General features: G+C 34.3%; 1 protein-coding gene across 11 annotated transcripts in view; it reads left to right on the top strand.

Annotated features, from left to right (window-relative positions):
* The window catches only part of ELMO1 (engulfment and cell motility 1), a 536,034-nt gene that overhangs the window by 310,853 nt on the left and 207,763 nt on the right, over positions 1-17,418 (top strand). For all 11 annotated transcript variants that reach the window (XM_087947669.1, XM_087947675.1, XM_087947674.1 and 8 more), the window contains one exon: positions 15,347-15,455. In XM_087947669.1, coding sequence (XP_087803795.1) covers positions 15,347-15,455 — 109 coding nt within the window. The remainder of the gene's footprint in view (positions 1-15,346; positions 15,456-17,418) is intronic.

The raw sequence follows: 17,418 nt of genomic DNA, 5'->3' as shown, positions 1-17,418 counted from the left end.
AGGAACGTTACTATCTCATATTCATCTGCATCTAACAAAAATATAGCTCAATTTGTTATGGATGAGGAAAAGGTTACTGTCACTGGGGACCTTCATGGTTGCTAAAAATTCAAACTATTATTCTTCTATTATTATTCTTTCAAACTATTATTCAAGGTAATTTTAGTCCATTAGTCCATACATTCTTCCATTTATCTAGCGTTATATTATACCCCCCAAAATTGCTTATTTTACCATGCAGTCTTTTACATATTTCCCTTCCAACTTTATCTTCAGTATCATTTAATATACTTTAGCAATCAAGTGGTCATCTCCAGAACATAAATTGATGCCAATTCAGTTTTTTTCTTTTAAAACAATACTTTTTGTCAAGTTTAAATCTTTCAAAAATTCTGTATTAAACCAATCACAAACAAAACCTTCACCTATTAATTGTTCTCTTGTCTTCATCTTTTTGAATTTTTTCATTTATCTTCTTAATTACTACATTGTATTGTATAAGATTCATATTTTCTAAGGATATTTACTTAAGCTACTAGTTGTCTTTTAAATTATTCTGTGAGATATCCAAATTCTCAAAATTTCAAGTCATTAATATTGCAGTAAGATATTTGTGCAGATAAATGTCATCTTACTGTGTAGACCATTCAAAACTTGATTAGTTGGAGTCATTTGGCTTTCATAATCCATATATTAATTATATAAAGCACACCCTACTCATTCTTCCATAAATTCCAGAAAGTTTCTGTCCACTCTTTATAAAAAACTGAGCTGCTTGATACATTATGTGATAATTTCTGAAACCAAAATCAAGATGATGTTGGTGATACCTTTTCCCCAGCAGTAGGGATACAGTTGCCCAATTTCTTTTCTCAAAATAAAATAGAAAAGGTGATTAAGTCTTGCTTTTCATTCATTCATCTCCAGATTAATTCTATTTCTTATTCAGAACATTTTTGAAGAGGTTGTTATGTTCTGAAACTGTTACATGATCTCTCCCCATTGTATTTTATTTATTTATTTGATTTGATTTGTCAATCACTTACAAGATAATAAGTATAAGTATAAACATGAGTAAGAATACAGGAAATAGGTACGAATAAATGGGGATAATAGGACAAGGACGGCAGGCACGATGGTGCACTTATGCATGCCCCTTACAGACCTCTTAGGAATGGGATGAGGTCAATAGTGGTTAGTTTGAGGTTAAAGGAGTGGGGGTTAGAGGATGTAACAACAGAGTCAGGCAATGCATTCCAGGCATTGACCACTCTTGTTGCTGAAGTCATACTTTCTGCAATCGAGTTTGAAGTGGTTTACATTGAGTTTGTATCTGTTGTGCGCTCTTGTATTGTTGTGGTTGAAGCTGAAGTAGTCATTGACTGGTAGGACATTGTAGCAGATAATTTTGTGTGCTACGCTTAAGTCTAACCATAGGCAGTATAGTTCAAGGTTGCCCAAGCCCAAAATCTCAACAGAATACAGGGTATTCTGTTGCGAGCAGAAGTGTGTGGTACTCTTCTCGTGAAATACTACTGGATTGTCTCTCTATTGTATTAATGTCCGATATGCAGTGCAGATTCTAGACTGATGAGCTGTATTCAAGTATTGGTCTGGCAAAAGTTTTGTATGCTCTAGTTAGCAATTTGATATTTCCAGAGGAGAAGCTTCATAAGATTAGATTTACAACTCTTAATGCCTTTTTGGCAATGCTGTTACAGTGAGCTCTGGCGCTTAGGTCATTTGATATGAGAACTCCAAGGTCCTTGACAGAATGAGGATCATCAACGAGGTCATATCCTCCTAGTTTGTATTTGGTGTACTGATATTTTTTACCAATGTGTAGGACAGAACATTTGTTGGTTGAGATTTGGAGTTGCCAATTGTTTGACCATTCAGACACATAATCAAGGTCGTTTTGAAGGACAGTAGCATTGTCGATGGTGTTGAATAGTTTTACATCATCCGCAAAGAGGATGCAGGTGCTTATAAGGTGATCGCAAAGGTCATTTATATAGAGTATAAAAAGTGTGGGTCCTAGAACGCTGCCTTCAGGGACACCACTGTTAACTGTAGCAGGGTTTGATATAGTGCTCCCTATTTTTACTATTTGTTGCCTGTTTGACAGGAACACAGTAATTCACTTATGAAGGGATCCAGAAATGCCGTATAAGTTTAGTTTTAACAGTAGTTTTTCATGTACCACTGAATCAAAGGCTTTGCAGAAATCTATGTAAATTGTGTCTATAGCTTTACCCTCGTCAAATAGAGTAGTCCATATGTTTTTGCAGTGTAGGAGTTGAAGATTGCAGGACCATTTTTTCCTGAAACCAAATTGTTTTTTGGAGAGTAGGTTGTTTGACTCTAAGTGGAGGGTGATGAATTGGTTAATGATTGATTCCATGACTTTGCACATGAGACAACACAGTGAGATTGGTCTGTAATTTTCAACCAGGCTGGGGTCACCTTTTTTGAAGATAGGGATGACCCTAAGGTCCATAGGTTTGGTAAGGAGCTGGTTCTGAATGATATCTCATATATAATGCTTAGGGGTGCTGCTATGGCAGAGGAGAGCTTTTTTAAGAAGTATGCACATAATGCATCAGGGCCAATAGATAGGGATGGTTTTAGGTTACATGGTGCCTTTTCTACGTTATCTTCTGTAAAGTCAGTATGTAGTAGGTCATTACAGTTAGTTGTGGTATGACTAGGAAATGTGGGGCATGAACCATTGCTGTAATCGTTTCTTCTCCCATAGTTCCCTTTCTTTTTTTAATTAATTTTTATTGATTTTTCTTTTTTTTACATGTCCCAATCAATAATAAACAGTACTATTGATATGTAATGTATTTGTATATTTATACAAATACATTACATATCAATATTGTCTTTATGTTCCATTTCTATACTTTTTACAACTATATAATACATTTTCTTTTCTTATTTCTTTCCTTAATCTAGTCATACCATTTCCCCCATATTGCATAGAATTCAGAATATTCTTTTCCTTTTAATTCTATAGTCATCCTATCCATTTCCGCACACTGAAGAATTTTTTTGATCACTAGGCCTTCGGATGGTATGTGTTCTTTCTTCCAGCATTGCGCAAAAGCTATTCTGGCTGCTGTTGTTATATATAGCATCAAATATTTTATCCTTTTATTATATTTACCTTTAATTACCCCTAGGAGTAATAATTCTGGGGTAAATTCTGTCTGATTTCCAGTTAAATCCTGTTTGAAGGAAGTTTTGTATTTTCTTCCAGTATTTTTTCACTTCGGGGCATAACCACCATGTATGATAGAAGGTACCTTGTTTTTGTCCACATTTCCAGCATTTTGGATCTAAGTTAGGGTAAGTTAGGGTAAATCTTAGCCAATCTTGAGGGTGCCAAGTGCCAGCAGTAAAACATTTTATATTGATTTTCTTTATAGGCCGCCAATTTTGTTATCTTATGATTTGTATTCCATATTTTTTCCCACTCCTCTAACTCAATGTTATGCCCCAAATTTTTGGCCCATGCTATCATTGATCCCTTGACTATCTCCTCTACTTTATTTTGGATAATAATTTCTCACCCAATATTCCCTTTCACTGATACTTTAGTTTGTATAAATATTCCAGTCTTCTAACTTTTTCTTTATTAACTATAGAACTTGTCTTAACAATTCTCTGGATATATCTGAATTCAAGAAACTAAAATGGTCCTTGTGACAATGATAACAGTAGTACAAACTAAATAACTTGAATAACTAAACTCATTGTTGCTTGATGAAACAATTACAAAATCATAGCTTTAGTTAGGTAGCTACATAACCAAGTCCAACTTTCAGTAGTATAGAACAGGGGTCCCCAACCACCGGTCCACGGACCGGTACCGGTCCGTGGAACAAGTCCTACCGGGCAGCTGGCTTGCTGGCGCCGCCATCTTGTTTTGATGAAAAAGTGCTTCCGGTGAGCTTTTCCGGGTAGAAAGCTCACCGGAAGCTTTTTCATCAAAACAAGATGCGGCACCCAAGCTGATGTCGGTACTGGGCCGCGCCATAAAAAAGGTTGGGGATACCGGGCATGGCGTAAAAGGTTGGGGATCACTGGTATAGAACATGCAGTATTGGATACATGGAAAAAATATATATCATACTTTCTTTGAAGAAACTGCAGGGGAAGAGAATCCACCTGAACCAATCTCTTCCACTACAGTGTAGTCTCACCTTTAAAAATTATTTTAAAAAGTTTTAGCAAATATCCTTCTTTGCAATTTTTAGCCATTGTTTCTCGTCCCACTTTCTGGAATATTAAAAAACACATTGAGGTAATCCTTGACTTAACAACAGTTCATTTAGCGACCATTTGAAAAAAAGGCACTGAAAAAAATGACATTACCATTTTTCATACAACCATTGCAGTATTCCCATAGTCGTGGGACAAAATTCAGACACTTGGCAACTGACTCATATTATGATATTTGCAGTATGCTATCACTTTTTGCAGCATTTTGACAAGCAAAGTCAATGAAGAAGACAGATTCACTTAACAACTGCAGTGATTCACGAAGTAACTGTAACAAGAAAGGCCAGAAAATGCAGCAAAACTTACTTAACAAATATCTCATTTAGCCACGGAAATTTGGGCTCAATTGTGTTATCTTTCAGATACTGTAAGATAGCTAACCTATTTTTCGTTAATATTCTCCTTTCCAACTTAATCAAACCCAACCCTTTTTACTCTATTTTACAGAAACCACTTTTTGTGATTTATAATCATCCTGTGTACTTTCTGTGGATGTCCTTAGTTTAACTTTGTAAAATGGGAATCCTGGGACATGGCGAGTGTAGAAAAAATATTAATCTCTTGAAATTTGAACACTGTGCTTTTTTTCTGTTAAATGTAAATTGTATTTTTAAGAATGGGATCAAATTAGTGACTCATGTCCAGCTTCTGAGTCATTGTCATGTATCTCTGAAAGCGGTACCAAACCAGGTCTTTTCCATACTATATCTTTGATATATTTCCCATTTTATTTTATTTTTACTGGGGGAAGGAATATATAAAGGCAAAGTTTACTTTTGCTATTCTTGATTTTTGTTTTGTTGGCTTGGGTTCAGATGGTAACCTTTTCTGTCATCAGTATATTTAATAAATAATCTGCAAGCCTGATCTTACAAGAGAATGTTTTTCATTCTTCTGGAAACTATAACCAAAATCTTCCTCTAGTTTTCTTCCTTCCTAATTATTAATTTAAGATACAATAAAATTACCATTCATCCAAAGATAATGGGTATTTAAAGTATTGCAACAAATGAAGAAGCATTAAGTAAGTTATTACTGTTTTACAGTGAAAGAGCTGATAATTGGAGCACATAACCAGGAAAGCTTTCTCCTTTATTAATATGAAAGGTATTTTGAGGAGATGGTTTTTAATGGTTGTTAAAACATGGACAGATCAGTGTAGCAATAATCAATCCTGGTATTTAATTCTCAGGAAACAGTGTTTATCACATACACACACAGAGACACACACACACACAATGCTTCATTAAAATTAAGATCTGACAATCACACTTAATAGTTCTATCAATATTGGAGATAGTTTAGATCTTCAGTCTTTTATATTTGAGTGTGCACACAGTGATCTGTTATTTTGAGAGCCACTCTTGATGATTCTGTATTTTATATGAAGTATAAAAGAACGTTCGTTTTGATACCAGTACTCAAAATATTGCTAAATGTAATGATTTAAAATTGCACATAAAATTGCATTTGATGGTGCTGTTTTCTAGATATGTTTATAATGTGGATCCAGTTGATATCCTCATGAGCAACTTTTCAATCTTCATAGGCAACAATCTTGATGTTATCATTTCATCAAACTTCTAAAAAAAAACTTTCAAATAGAAATTGCATATTACCAAATGGTCTTTAATTCATGTTGATACACTGTTACTCTGTATAACTTGGCAATGATAAATAAAAGAACACTGAAATCTTCAGAATGAAAAAATAAAGAAACAGGAAAGATATTTTCTGGATATTTTGACCCAAAATTAAAAGAAGAATTTAAAAAAAGTTCCAAACATTTTGCAAATTAGTAAAATACCAAAATCCTGAAGTGAGAATCCAATATACTGTAGATGTAAATCACAACTTTCATAACTCCAGGACACTCCATATTTTCCTTACAACACAGCAAAAGTTATTCAAAATATAAATCAAAAGAAAAAAGGGGGGGAAAAGCAGATAAAGTCCAGCAGAGTGTTAAATGAGCATTCAACTTTTAAAAATAAAAGGCAAAATAAAACAAAAGCTTCAAAACATGAAGTTAAAACCCAGGCATTCTTAAAAAAAAAAATAAAGTATCAAGAAGAAAGGTGTATTACCATGACTTTCTGACCGTTCCAGAGGAAACTGGAATCTTCAAGTTACCCCTTCCTAGGTAAGTCCACAGCCATCCAAAAGTTGTCTTGGTCATTCCTAAATGCTCCCATTCAACCCCAGGAATCAGTACTGCCAAAGATCAGCCAGCTTTGGCAGCAAATTGGCAGATCATTGGCAGAAAAAAGAACAAGTTTCTATTACTCAGCAGCTATCTTGGGAAGGAGTCCACTTTAGAATTTATAAAGAAGGGTTCTTTTTTTAATTTTTATTGATACATTTTTTCTTCTTTAAAATACATGTGCTTAATAAACAATGTATTGTCTGGATCAATTTGTTTATACAAAATATTAATAAACTAGTAGTGAAAGTAATAATAACAACAACCATCGTTAAAATACGAATATTACTTATAGTAAAATTATTACATCATTTACTTATATATATAAGTAATCTTTCCTCCTCTAATTTCAACCTCTTTTATCCAACCATTGATAAAACATATCCCATGTTAAAAATATTGTTTCTTTCTTATCTTTTATTATTAATGTTAATTGATCTCTGCACAGTCTAATATTTTTCTAATTATATTTTCATCTGTAGGTGTGCCCTAATTTTTCCAATGTTATGCAAATACAATTCTTGCTACTGTCAACACATGTATTATTGAAGATATAATCCTTCTGTTGTAATTTTCTGGTAATATACCTAACAAAAATATTTTTGGTTTTAAGTCTATGTGTTGCTTTATCATTTTCTCTAACCATGTATGTATTTTCGTCCTTTTTTTTTTTTGCTTTTGGACAAATCCACTACATGTGAAAGTAAGAACCCAGTATCTGATTACATTTCCAACATTTTGCAGACATATTTTTAAATATCTTTGCTAGTCTTGCCGGTAGCAAATGCCACCTATAAAATATTTTATACAGATTTTCCTAGTAAGTAGTTGCCATTGTCAATTTGTAATTTCTATCCCAGAGTTTTTGCCATTTATCTAATTCTATGGTATATCCAATGTTTTTTGCCCATGCTATCATCATTTCTTCACCTGTTCATCTTCCATTTTAATAACAAGTAACTATATTTTTCTTTATTAACTTTTCATCCATCCCTAAAAATATCTGATACAGAGCTGTTGGCTCTGTATACACACACACACACATACACACACACAATTTATTTATAAATATACCACGGAGTGGCACATGGTACACAGCTATGAAAAAGATATTCATATGTCTACAGGTGAAACTCGAAACTAAAATATGAGATAGACTCATTACATGCAAAGCAAGATAGTTCAAGCCGTGATTTGTCATAATTGTGATGATTATGGCTTACAGCTCATGAAAACCCTAAATCCACAATCTCAGAAAATTAGAATATTGTGAAAAGGTTCAATATTCTAGGCTCAAAGTGTCTCATTCTAATCAGCTAATTAAGCCATAACACCTTGCTTGAAGTCCAGTGTGAAGTTTCCACAGTCTGTGTTGATTTGGGGAGCCATGTCATCTGCTAGTGTTGGTCCATTGTGCTTCATTAAGTCCAGGGTCAACGCAGCCATCTACCAGAAGATTTTGGAGCACTTCATGCTTCCTTCCGCAGACGAGCTTTATGGGGATGCTGACTTCATTTTCCAGCAAGACTTGGCACCTGCCCACACTGCCAAAAGCACCAAAACCTGGTTCAGTGACCATGGGATTACTGTGCTTGGTTGGCCAGCAAACTCGCCTGACCTGAACCCCGTAGAGAATCTATGGGGTATTGCCAAGAGAAAGATGAGAAACATGAGACCGAACAATGCAGAAGAGCTGAAGGCCGCTATTGAAGCATCCTGGTCTTCCATAACACCTCAGCAGTGCCACAGGCTGATAGCCTCCATGCCATGCTGCATTGAGGCAGTAATTGCTGCAAAAGGGGCCCATACCAAGTACTGAGTACATATGCATGCTTATACTTTTCAGAGGTCCGATATTGTTCTATGTACAATCCTTGTTTTATTGATTGCATGTAATATTCTAATTTTCTGAGATTGTGGATTTGGGGTTTTCATGAGCTGTAAGCCATAATCATCACAATTATGACAAATCATAGCTTGAACTATCTTGCTTTGCATGTAATGAGTCTATCTCATATATTAGTTTCACCTTTTAAGTTGCATTACTGAAATAAATGAACTTTTGCATGATATTCTAATTGTTCGAGTTTCACCTGTACTTAATGTGTCTACTCTTAACAAAGATCAGAATTGTACAAGCCATGTAGTCCCTGTGATACCCAATGGAAGTAAAAGTTGGAAGCAGGATGAGGAAGTATTGATACTTTCGAACATTGATGTTGGAGCCTGGGAATATCATGGAAAGCCAAGAAAACAGACTAATGAATCATTTAACAAAGCAATCCAGAATTCTCACTTGATGCACAAAGGACTAGGCTCAAAATAGCCTATTTCATACACATTATAGTAAGATCCAGTTGTCTAGAAAAGGAAAATGCTCTGATGCTGTGAAAGGTGGAAGGAAAAAGAAGAAGAGAATGACTAACAGTAACATGGATGGACTCAGTTAAAAAGGAGATGAATATATTATAACTTGAAAGAACAGTTAAGAATGGATCATCATGGAGAAGATATATGTGGAGTCAAAAATGATTAGGTGGCACATAACCCAATTTACCTAGATTCTTTTTTTAAAAACTTGAGAACAATCTTCCCTTCTTTCAGAACTGATTTTTAATTTCCATAATCTTAAACCCAGCATGGCGAACAGTTGTGTTGGATGATAATTGTTGTAATCTGACACAACATAGCAAATGAAATTATGAAAAGGTGTTCTTCCTAACATTGGGTTAAACTATATGAATTTTCAAAGGCAATTCACCACCATATCCTTTTAACATACCTAGTAATTTCATTACTCAATCTCCACTCCTTTTTTTATTTTTTTAATAAAAATCTCATTTGGCAAGCAGTGTGGTTCCAGGTTTCACATCTCAATACAAACATGACCATAGTTACCTATTCCTTTTACTTATTCAATTTTATATCACATTATTCCTTATTGAAATTAAATTCCTTAAGCTTATTTTATCCAATCTCAGTTCATATTATAGCTTATTTCATTTTTCTTGGTATATTCTCATATCTTATTTTACAGTGCATCTAGAATATTAGTTTCGCTTCTGTATTCATTTCCCCTATTACCTTTATCTATCACCTTTGCAATTTTATCAATCCTTATTCTATTAATCCTTAAAATTGTCCCCTTTGGTTAATAATTCGAGCTAATCACCTTCATTCTACTTTAATAACAATATTACTCTATTTACTACATATCATACATACACTTATATCAGATTGTATCATTTTCTCAATCACCTTATAGTTCATCTATACATTGCAAGGATATTAATCTAATCAATTAATTATAGCAACTTATATTAATCTTTCCATAATTCTCATTTTTATGCATCGCTAGTCATAAAAAAGAAGAAAGAAAAAGAAATGAAAAACAAACAATATCAGTTACAATCTTATCCATTTTCAATACTTATTTTTATATATCACAACATTCTCTATCCTTTTTTTTAACCCTTTATCTCTCACTCTCCTAATGTAATTATTTTTCATTCTTGTTTGTTTCCTGTTTCTCTTTGTTTTCTGGTCCTTTCTCTTAATTCCCTTATTCCCCAATATTATTCTCCTCCATTTCTCATTCCAATTATTTAGTTTATCTCCCTTCCTCTCTTTATCTTTCTTTTGTAGTTCCCTTTTCTGCTTTTTCCCTTTCCTTTTTTCCATTTTCCGAACCACTCCCCCTTTTGTTATCACATCAGACCACAACTTTTTAATTTTAATTCCTCCCCTCCCCCACTTAAATGATTGTTGCGCTGCTTCATCTTTAAAGCTGGCTTCCTTTTTGTTAAACTCCTCCCCTCTGATTCTCTGTTCTTCTGCAAGCTGAGTCGCCATTTCTAATTTCTGTAATATATTGTTGCACATTTCCAGTTTCATTTTCATCATTTCCTTTATATCTTGCAAATCCAATTTTATTTCAGCAAATAATTCCCCCATTATGTCTGCTCCTTTTTTCTTTTTCTTTTTCCTTTTCCTTTTCCTTAATAGATGTATCCAATCCGAAAGTCCAGTATATTATTTCAGCTAGTATCTTTTAGATTTATTTTCAACAATCAATGTTCAAAAATCTTTATTTCCAGGTCTTCTGGTTGGTCCTTTCCCAGCGATTTCCCAAAGTCATCGGGTGGTTCTAAAACAATGTTTTCAAATATATTCCCCCTTATAGTGTTCTGATATCACTTTCCAGGGTTTTTATTTTATTAAATGGAATTTCTTTTATTTTCTTTTAAATTCCAAAGTCCAATTTATTTAAAAAAACCAAGCACTTTTCACGGAAATTTTTCCTATGCCATCAGGTGGCGCTCTTGATTCTTTTCCAAAATCCCCTCTTTTCTCCCCCCTTTTTAATTGTAATACTTTTATTAAGTTCGCTAATTTCAATTATTAGCTATTATTTCTTTTCAACACATTCAATTTATTTATGCCTTTTTCGTGCCAAAAATCCAATAGTTATCCAATTTAATTTCCCAGTCTTTTGTAATCAAATATTTTCATCTGAATTTTCTCCTCCAAATTAATCCGTTACAATGATTTGAGCCAATTTAATAAGATCCGATTTCCTTCTCACTCTTTCTGGTCGCTGCCTCTACACACTTTCCTCCAAGGTAGTCCTTTATTTTTTAATACAGGGGTACCTTAAAGTCCATGTATTTTGCCTGGTTCACACTCTGCTTGCTGCTTCTCCACTCCAGCACAGTCTTAGTTTCCCGAACTGCTCTTCATCTTCGTGGTGGCCATTTTTGACCACTGCTGCAACTTGCCTTCGGAAGGGGTTTTTCTTGCCAGGGAGGGGAATTGCGACTCCCCTTGACTCTCCAAGTGATTCCTCCTTTCTTCACCACCCCTCCATGGTGGTTCCGGTCCCAATTGGGACCTTCCACTCTGATTCCGATGATGAGCAACTGGAAGTTCCTATAATAGCTATCATTCTTGATGACACCTTATAATCACTTGTCCTTGTCCCAAGAGAATCAACAGACCAGTTCCCTTCTCACAAAAGAATGTTACTAATTCAAAAGAAATCACCTATTCTCACTGAAAAAGCTGACTTTAAAATCATATAGGCAAACATTTCATCATTTAATGTGATATAGTGGGATGGGATGGGAATATTGTCAATTTTTCAGTATCAGTCCAACTTCGATATATCTCTTTTTACAAGAAACTGGATCTAATATAGAATTAGATAGTTATCATGTTACCGAATGCAAGATATCTCAGAGAAAGGGAGATGACGATCCTACAGGAGGAATAGCAATCCTACTTAGCAATGGGTGGAAATAAATTGCATATCCCTTTATTCCTCAAACATTTGTTATTAACTTCCTTGTTACACTTCAAAGATATAGAAATTATTATACTTGTTGACTGTGCTCTCCACTTAGAATATATACAGACCAGAGCTATTTGGAAGCAAATAGATAATTATATAGATCTCCATGGCCATGGCTGTGAAGAAAATGTTCAGAAGTTATTACAAAAACAACAAGCAAAAACATTCTATAAGTCCTAGAAAAGGAGGAACTATTAGAATAAATTTAGGCAGGCTGTTCACTGACTCACTGGAGTGTAATGGGGATTGGATGGAGAGGAAAAATACAAATTTGCAAGATTCTATTAATATAGCCTAAATAGCAATAGCATTCAGATTTATATACTGCTTTACAGTGCTTTACAATCCTCTCTAAGCAGTTTACAGAGTCAGCATTCTGCCCCCAACAATCTGGATCCTCATAATACATTTTTAAAAATAAAATTTTAAAAGCTTGATAAAACTTAGTTCTAATCTTACAGTCAGTTTCATGATTTGGGCAACCTCAAAGGGTAGACAGTCATGAAGCCTATGCAGCAATCTGAGTTTTAGCAGGTGGGGATCTAAATGGTAGGATGGATAGACAAACAAGTTCTTTTTCAGAAATGTAAAGTGCCAGGAAGAAATATTAACAGTCCCTTTATTAGCAAGAGCTTCCAAAGGTCTAAGTTATATTTTGGTTAGACTTTATAGAAAACAGCTGTCTCTATATTTGGGTTTGTACACATTAAACAAGTGTTTTCTCAACTTTAGTAATTTTAATGTGTGGACTTCAAATCCAGGGGAGATTGGCAGAAGATATCAATTCAATGCCTTTTGAATGGCTGAGAGTGGCTTTTGTCAAGTGGATCTTTACTACATTTTTCCAATTTATACAGGATCTTTAAACTTTTGTTCTACTTAATAAACAAATACCATGTGGGTTTTTTAAAACCTTTTGTTTAGAACTTTATCATTCAATTGTATACCAAAAAAGTATGGAATCCCAATTCAGATTAGAATGGAAGCCCTTAGAGCAGGGGTATCAAACTCAAGGCCCAGGGGTTGGATCCAACCCGCAGGTGCTTAATTCTGGCCCATGGGGCAGCCAAGGAAACTGTGAAGGACTGGCTTGCGATGGCTCTACCAGTGAAAATGCAGCCCCAGGCTTCATTTTGGCTGGCAGAGGGCTTCAGGAGGCCATTCAGGATGAAAATGGGGCTGGCAGAGGGCTTTAGGAAACCATCCAGGCCGAAAACAGGGTGCCCCATTTTCCCTTTTGCATTTGAGCATCCAAGAAGGGAGAAGAAAGGAAAAGAGGAAAGACAAAGAAAAAGAAGGAAAGATAGGAAGAGAGCAAGGAATAAAAAAGGAGGAAATAGGGGAAGAAGAAGAAAGGAGAATTGAAGAGGGACGGAAAAAGAAGTGATACCGAAGTGGCCATGACCATCCCGGCCACTTGGCCTCCCAAAGTCAAACACTACCCTGATGCGGCCCTCAATGAAATTGAGTTTGACATCCATGCCTTAGAGTTTTTCCCATGACAATTCAAATAAAATCAGGCCATTTGCTAGTATAGCACATCAATAACTATGGAATTAACACAAATAAATAATATCAGGGGAAGGTGCTAATTTTTCTGCAATGATAGGTTTTTTTATATTTTTAGGAAGACAAGGCAGATTTTTTTCATCAGTGATTAAGCTTAATATTTTTAAAATAAAAATGAGAATGTTTGGGTTTCTTTTAAAGTTCTAGTAAAAAAATACATTAAGTTCTGTGTTTTGTACTTTGTCATTTATTTATCTGTCTATTTATTTATTTATCTATCTATTGCATTTATTACATGATCATAGTGGACTCAAAGTAGATAGAGCAAAAATCTGTTTTATATAGTCGTAATAAGATTCCTGTCAGGTGACAATAAGATATTTCACACCCATGTACAGTTTGTGTATAAGATAAATTTTCACAAACCTATAAAAGAAACTTTCCTTTCAATGTAAGATTATATCTCTAAGGATAACTATTAACACTGAAGATATCCCATGTAAATGTAATCACTGCAATTTTTACAAAAAAACAATTCATTAACATGTACTGCAGATATATGTTTAATCCCTAATTACAATATTACAATTGTTTATTGAATTCTAAAAAAGATTTAAAACTAATAGATCACCTTATTTATGGTACATAAACTTTCAAATGTTAGTGTGGTAGTTTTCAACATCTTTTGTTTTTTAGAAGATTATTATTCATTCCCTGAAAAACAACATTAGTTATCTTCTGTCATGTGGCATAATTATAAAGGAATCAGGCACAGATTCTGGGACACAGACCTTAATGGAAATAGCTCTGTAAGGACTGGAATACGTAACATGAACTGAAAGTGAACATATTGCAGTACTAGTCTCTACAGAAGATTGAGGCTTCCCCAATTAATGCTTGACAAATAAACTGTTATGCCACATAATGTTTAATTCCATCATTGATTAATCCATGTATTCTATTATCATATGGAATAGAACAGAAAACTACTCTAACTCAAGTGATTAGTTTCACACATTTAGCAATCCTGTGCCAAAGACTAGAGGCAACTTTCAAAGATACTGATTTGGATAGCTGCCACAGTTTTTTGATTTAGTTAATCTCCATCTAAAAATTCCCTCTGCTGTCACTTGCTGCTGCATTCAGCCAGATTAAAAGGTCATAACTTTTTATTCAGTTATCATATCTAGAAGGTAAAGTTTTGAATAGTTAATAAAACTGGGAATCCTTGCTTAAAAACCAATGCTTCTCAAAAGGCTGTGAGAGAATGCAAGATGTAAGGAAGCATTTCAAGCAGGACTTGAATGGAAAATATCCTTATATACTGTACATGTATAACAGTATGGTACACTGATTCAATAGATATGGACAGGAAGGCACTGCAGAGAGTGATTAATTCGGCACAAGAAATCATTGGTTGCCCCCTAACACCACTTCACCAGGTCTTGTTGTTTCAGAAGAGTAAGGAAGATACTTAGGGACGATTCACATCCTGAAGTGTCTATTCTCACTTTTACCATCAGGCAGAAGACACAGAATTATAGCCAGCCAGACAAACAGGTTTAAAAACAGCTTTTATCCATGGGCTGCCAGTCTCCTAAATACAACTACAATCACTCCATGCATACATGGAAACATATGACTGGTTTCTCCCTAATTACTTGTATAAGGACCGTTTTCTATATTATTCATGTTGTATTGTATTTTTGTTATGGATAGCACCAGTAGAGGCTAAATCAATTTCTTTGTATATATGTACAATGATAATAAAGGTTATTATTATTGACAACTAATTTGACTTAAATTTGTGGTTGATCTTCTTACTGATATAGTTCTAATCTATTTATCTGTTATGGTTCTGGTGGGTTGTTGTTTTTTTTGGTTAATGTCATAGGTTACTCGGAGTCCTTTGGAATTGGGATAGCTTGATGGGAAGGGATGGGATGGGATGGGATGAGAATATACCTATCTTAACTAACTTATTTCTATTTCAGATTGTATTGGAAAATAGTAGCCGAGAAGATAAGCATGAATGTCCATTTGGTCGGAGTAGCATTGAATTGACAAAGATGCTATGTGATATCTTGAAAGTAGGAGAGTTACGTAAGTCTGTCATGCTTTGTTGGACCAAGCATTTTATAGAGTAGCAAGTATGGTGAATTTATTAAAACCATACATCAGTGTTCTTGTTATTTAGTTAACTTTCTAGCTGTGCAAAGAATAATTAGAATAAAACATAAAACATCAGAAATGTTTCTCTTTTTTTGGTGAAAACATCCATGTAGTTTTCATACCAAAACTATGTGGATCAATTCATGGTTAAATGAAAGTATAAAATATAATATTTTGGTGGGGATTTATTCTGGTTTCTAGTTTATATCAATTCTTTGATAACAATTTAATGCATTGGTAGCAAGATGATAATCAGTACATGATATTCTTCTCAGAACCAAACCTATGACTCATCCATAATTAAAGAGCACAGTGATTTTGTATCATTTTGGTTTTTTTAATATATTTTATTTATACATTTTTCTTAAACATACATTGGTGCTTGGTAAACAATGTATTGTCTGGGTCAATTTACTTTAGTAATAGTAATAGTGGTAGTAATATTGTTTATTTGTACATATTAATAATCTTTCAACTTCTAAATTCTACCTGTATTATTTAACCATTGATAGAACAAATCGCATGTCAAAAAATATTCTATATCTTCTTTGTCTTTTATCTTGAGTGTTAACCTATCCATTTCTGCACATTCTAATATTTTTAAATATATATTTTCATCTGTAATTTCCTCATTTTTCAGTGCTGTGCAAATACAATTCTCGCTGCTGTCAAGACATGCAGTATTAAATATATATTTCCTTTATCATATTTTTCTGGTAGTATATCTAACAAAAATATTTCTGGCTTTAAATCTATGTGTTACTTTAACATTTTCTCTATCCATGTGTGTATTTTCACCCTTTTTTTTTTACTTTGGACATGTCCACCACATATGATAGTAAGAACCCATTATTGAGTTACATTTATTTACATGTATAGAATGTGAAGGATGTGTGTTTGTGATTTATTTTTATAGTTATAATGTACACTGAAGATGGCATTTAATTTCGTTGTACAAGGTGCAATGACAATAAAGTAAACTAAACTATTTCCAGGGGTGGGATTCTACCAGTTCGCACCTATTTGCTAGAACCGGTTGTTAACATTCTAAGCAGTTCGGAGAACTGGTTGTTAGCAGAAATTACTGGCCTAATCCTGTAAGGAAGGCAGGAAGGAAACATTCTGGTGTTGCTTACAGAAACTGCCTCCCTTATTACATTCTCGGCAAGACTAGACTTCCTGCCTCAATTTTTCCCCTCCTTTGCTTGGTACTTTGCTTGTGTGGAGTGACTATTTAAAGGTACAATGGCACTGAAAAAAGTGACTTATGATCATTTTTCACACTTACGACTGTTGCAGCATCCCCACAGTCATGAGAGGCCAGGCGAGGAGATGCATGCCTCGATGTGAGTGATATTGAGTTGGCCACACCCAGCCAATAACATGACCACCAAGCCATGGCCACCCAGTCACATGACCATCAAGCTATGCCCACCACCTAAGCCAAGCCCACAGAACCGGTTGTTAAAAATTTTGAATCCCACCCCTGACTATTTCCAGACATATTTTTTAGCAGACATATTTTTAAACATCTTTGTAAACATTTTATACAAGTTTTCCTTATAGGTAATTGCCATTGTCAATATAGAATTTCTATCCCAAAGTTTTTGCCATTTATCTATTTCTATAGTGTATCCAAAGTTCTTTGCCCATACTATCACTGTTCATCTTCCATTTTCATGGAAAATGTTCATCTTCCATTTTAAGGCTTAGTAAACAGCTGTATATTTTCTTTATTAATTTTTCATCTGTCACTAATAATATTTGGACTAGTGTTGTTGGCTCTTTATAGAAATCATATGACTTTGCATACTTCTCATATCTCAATAGTATTTACAGGTGCAGCTAAGTCCACACTTTGTTTTTGTAGTTCTTATTTAGTTTTAAGTTTCCC

This window comes from Notechis scutatus, chromosome Z, assembly GCF_049901735.1.
Source record: "Notechis scutatus isolate UNSWTSFEM ecotype Mainland chromosome Z, rNotScu1.2, whole genome shotgun sequence".
NCBI lineage: Eukaryota > Metazoa > Chordata > Lepidosauria > Squamata > Elapidae > Notechis > Notechis scutatus.
This window is presented reverse-complemented; position numbering and strand designations above follow the sequence as displayed.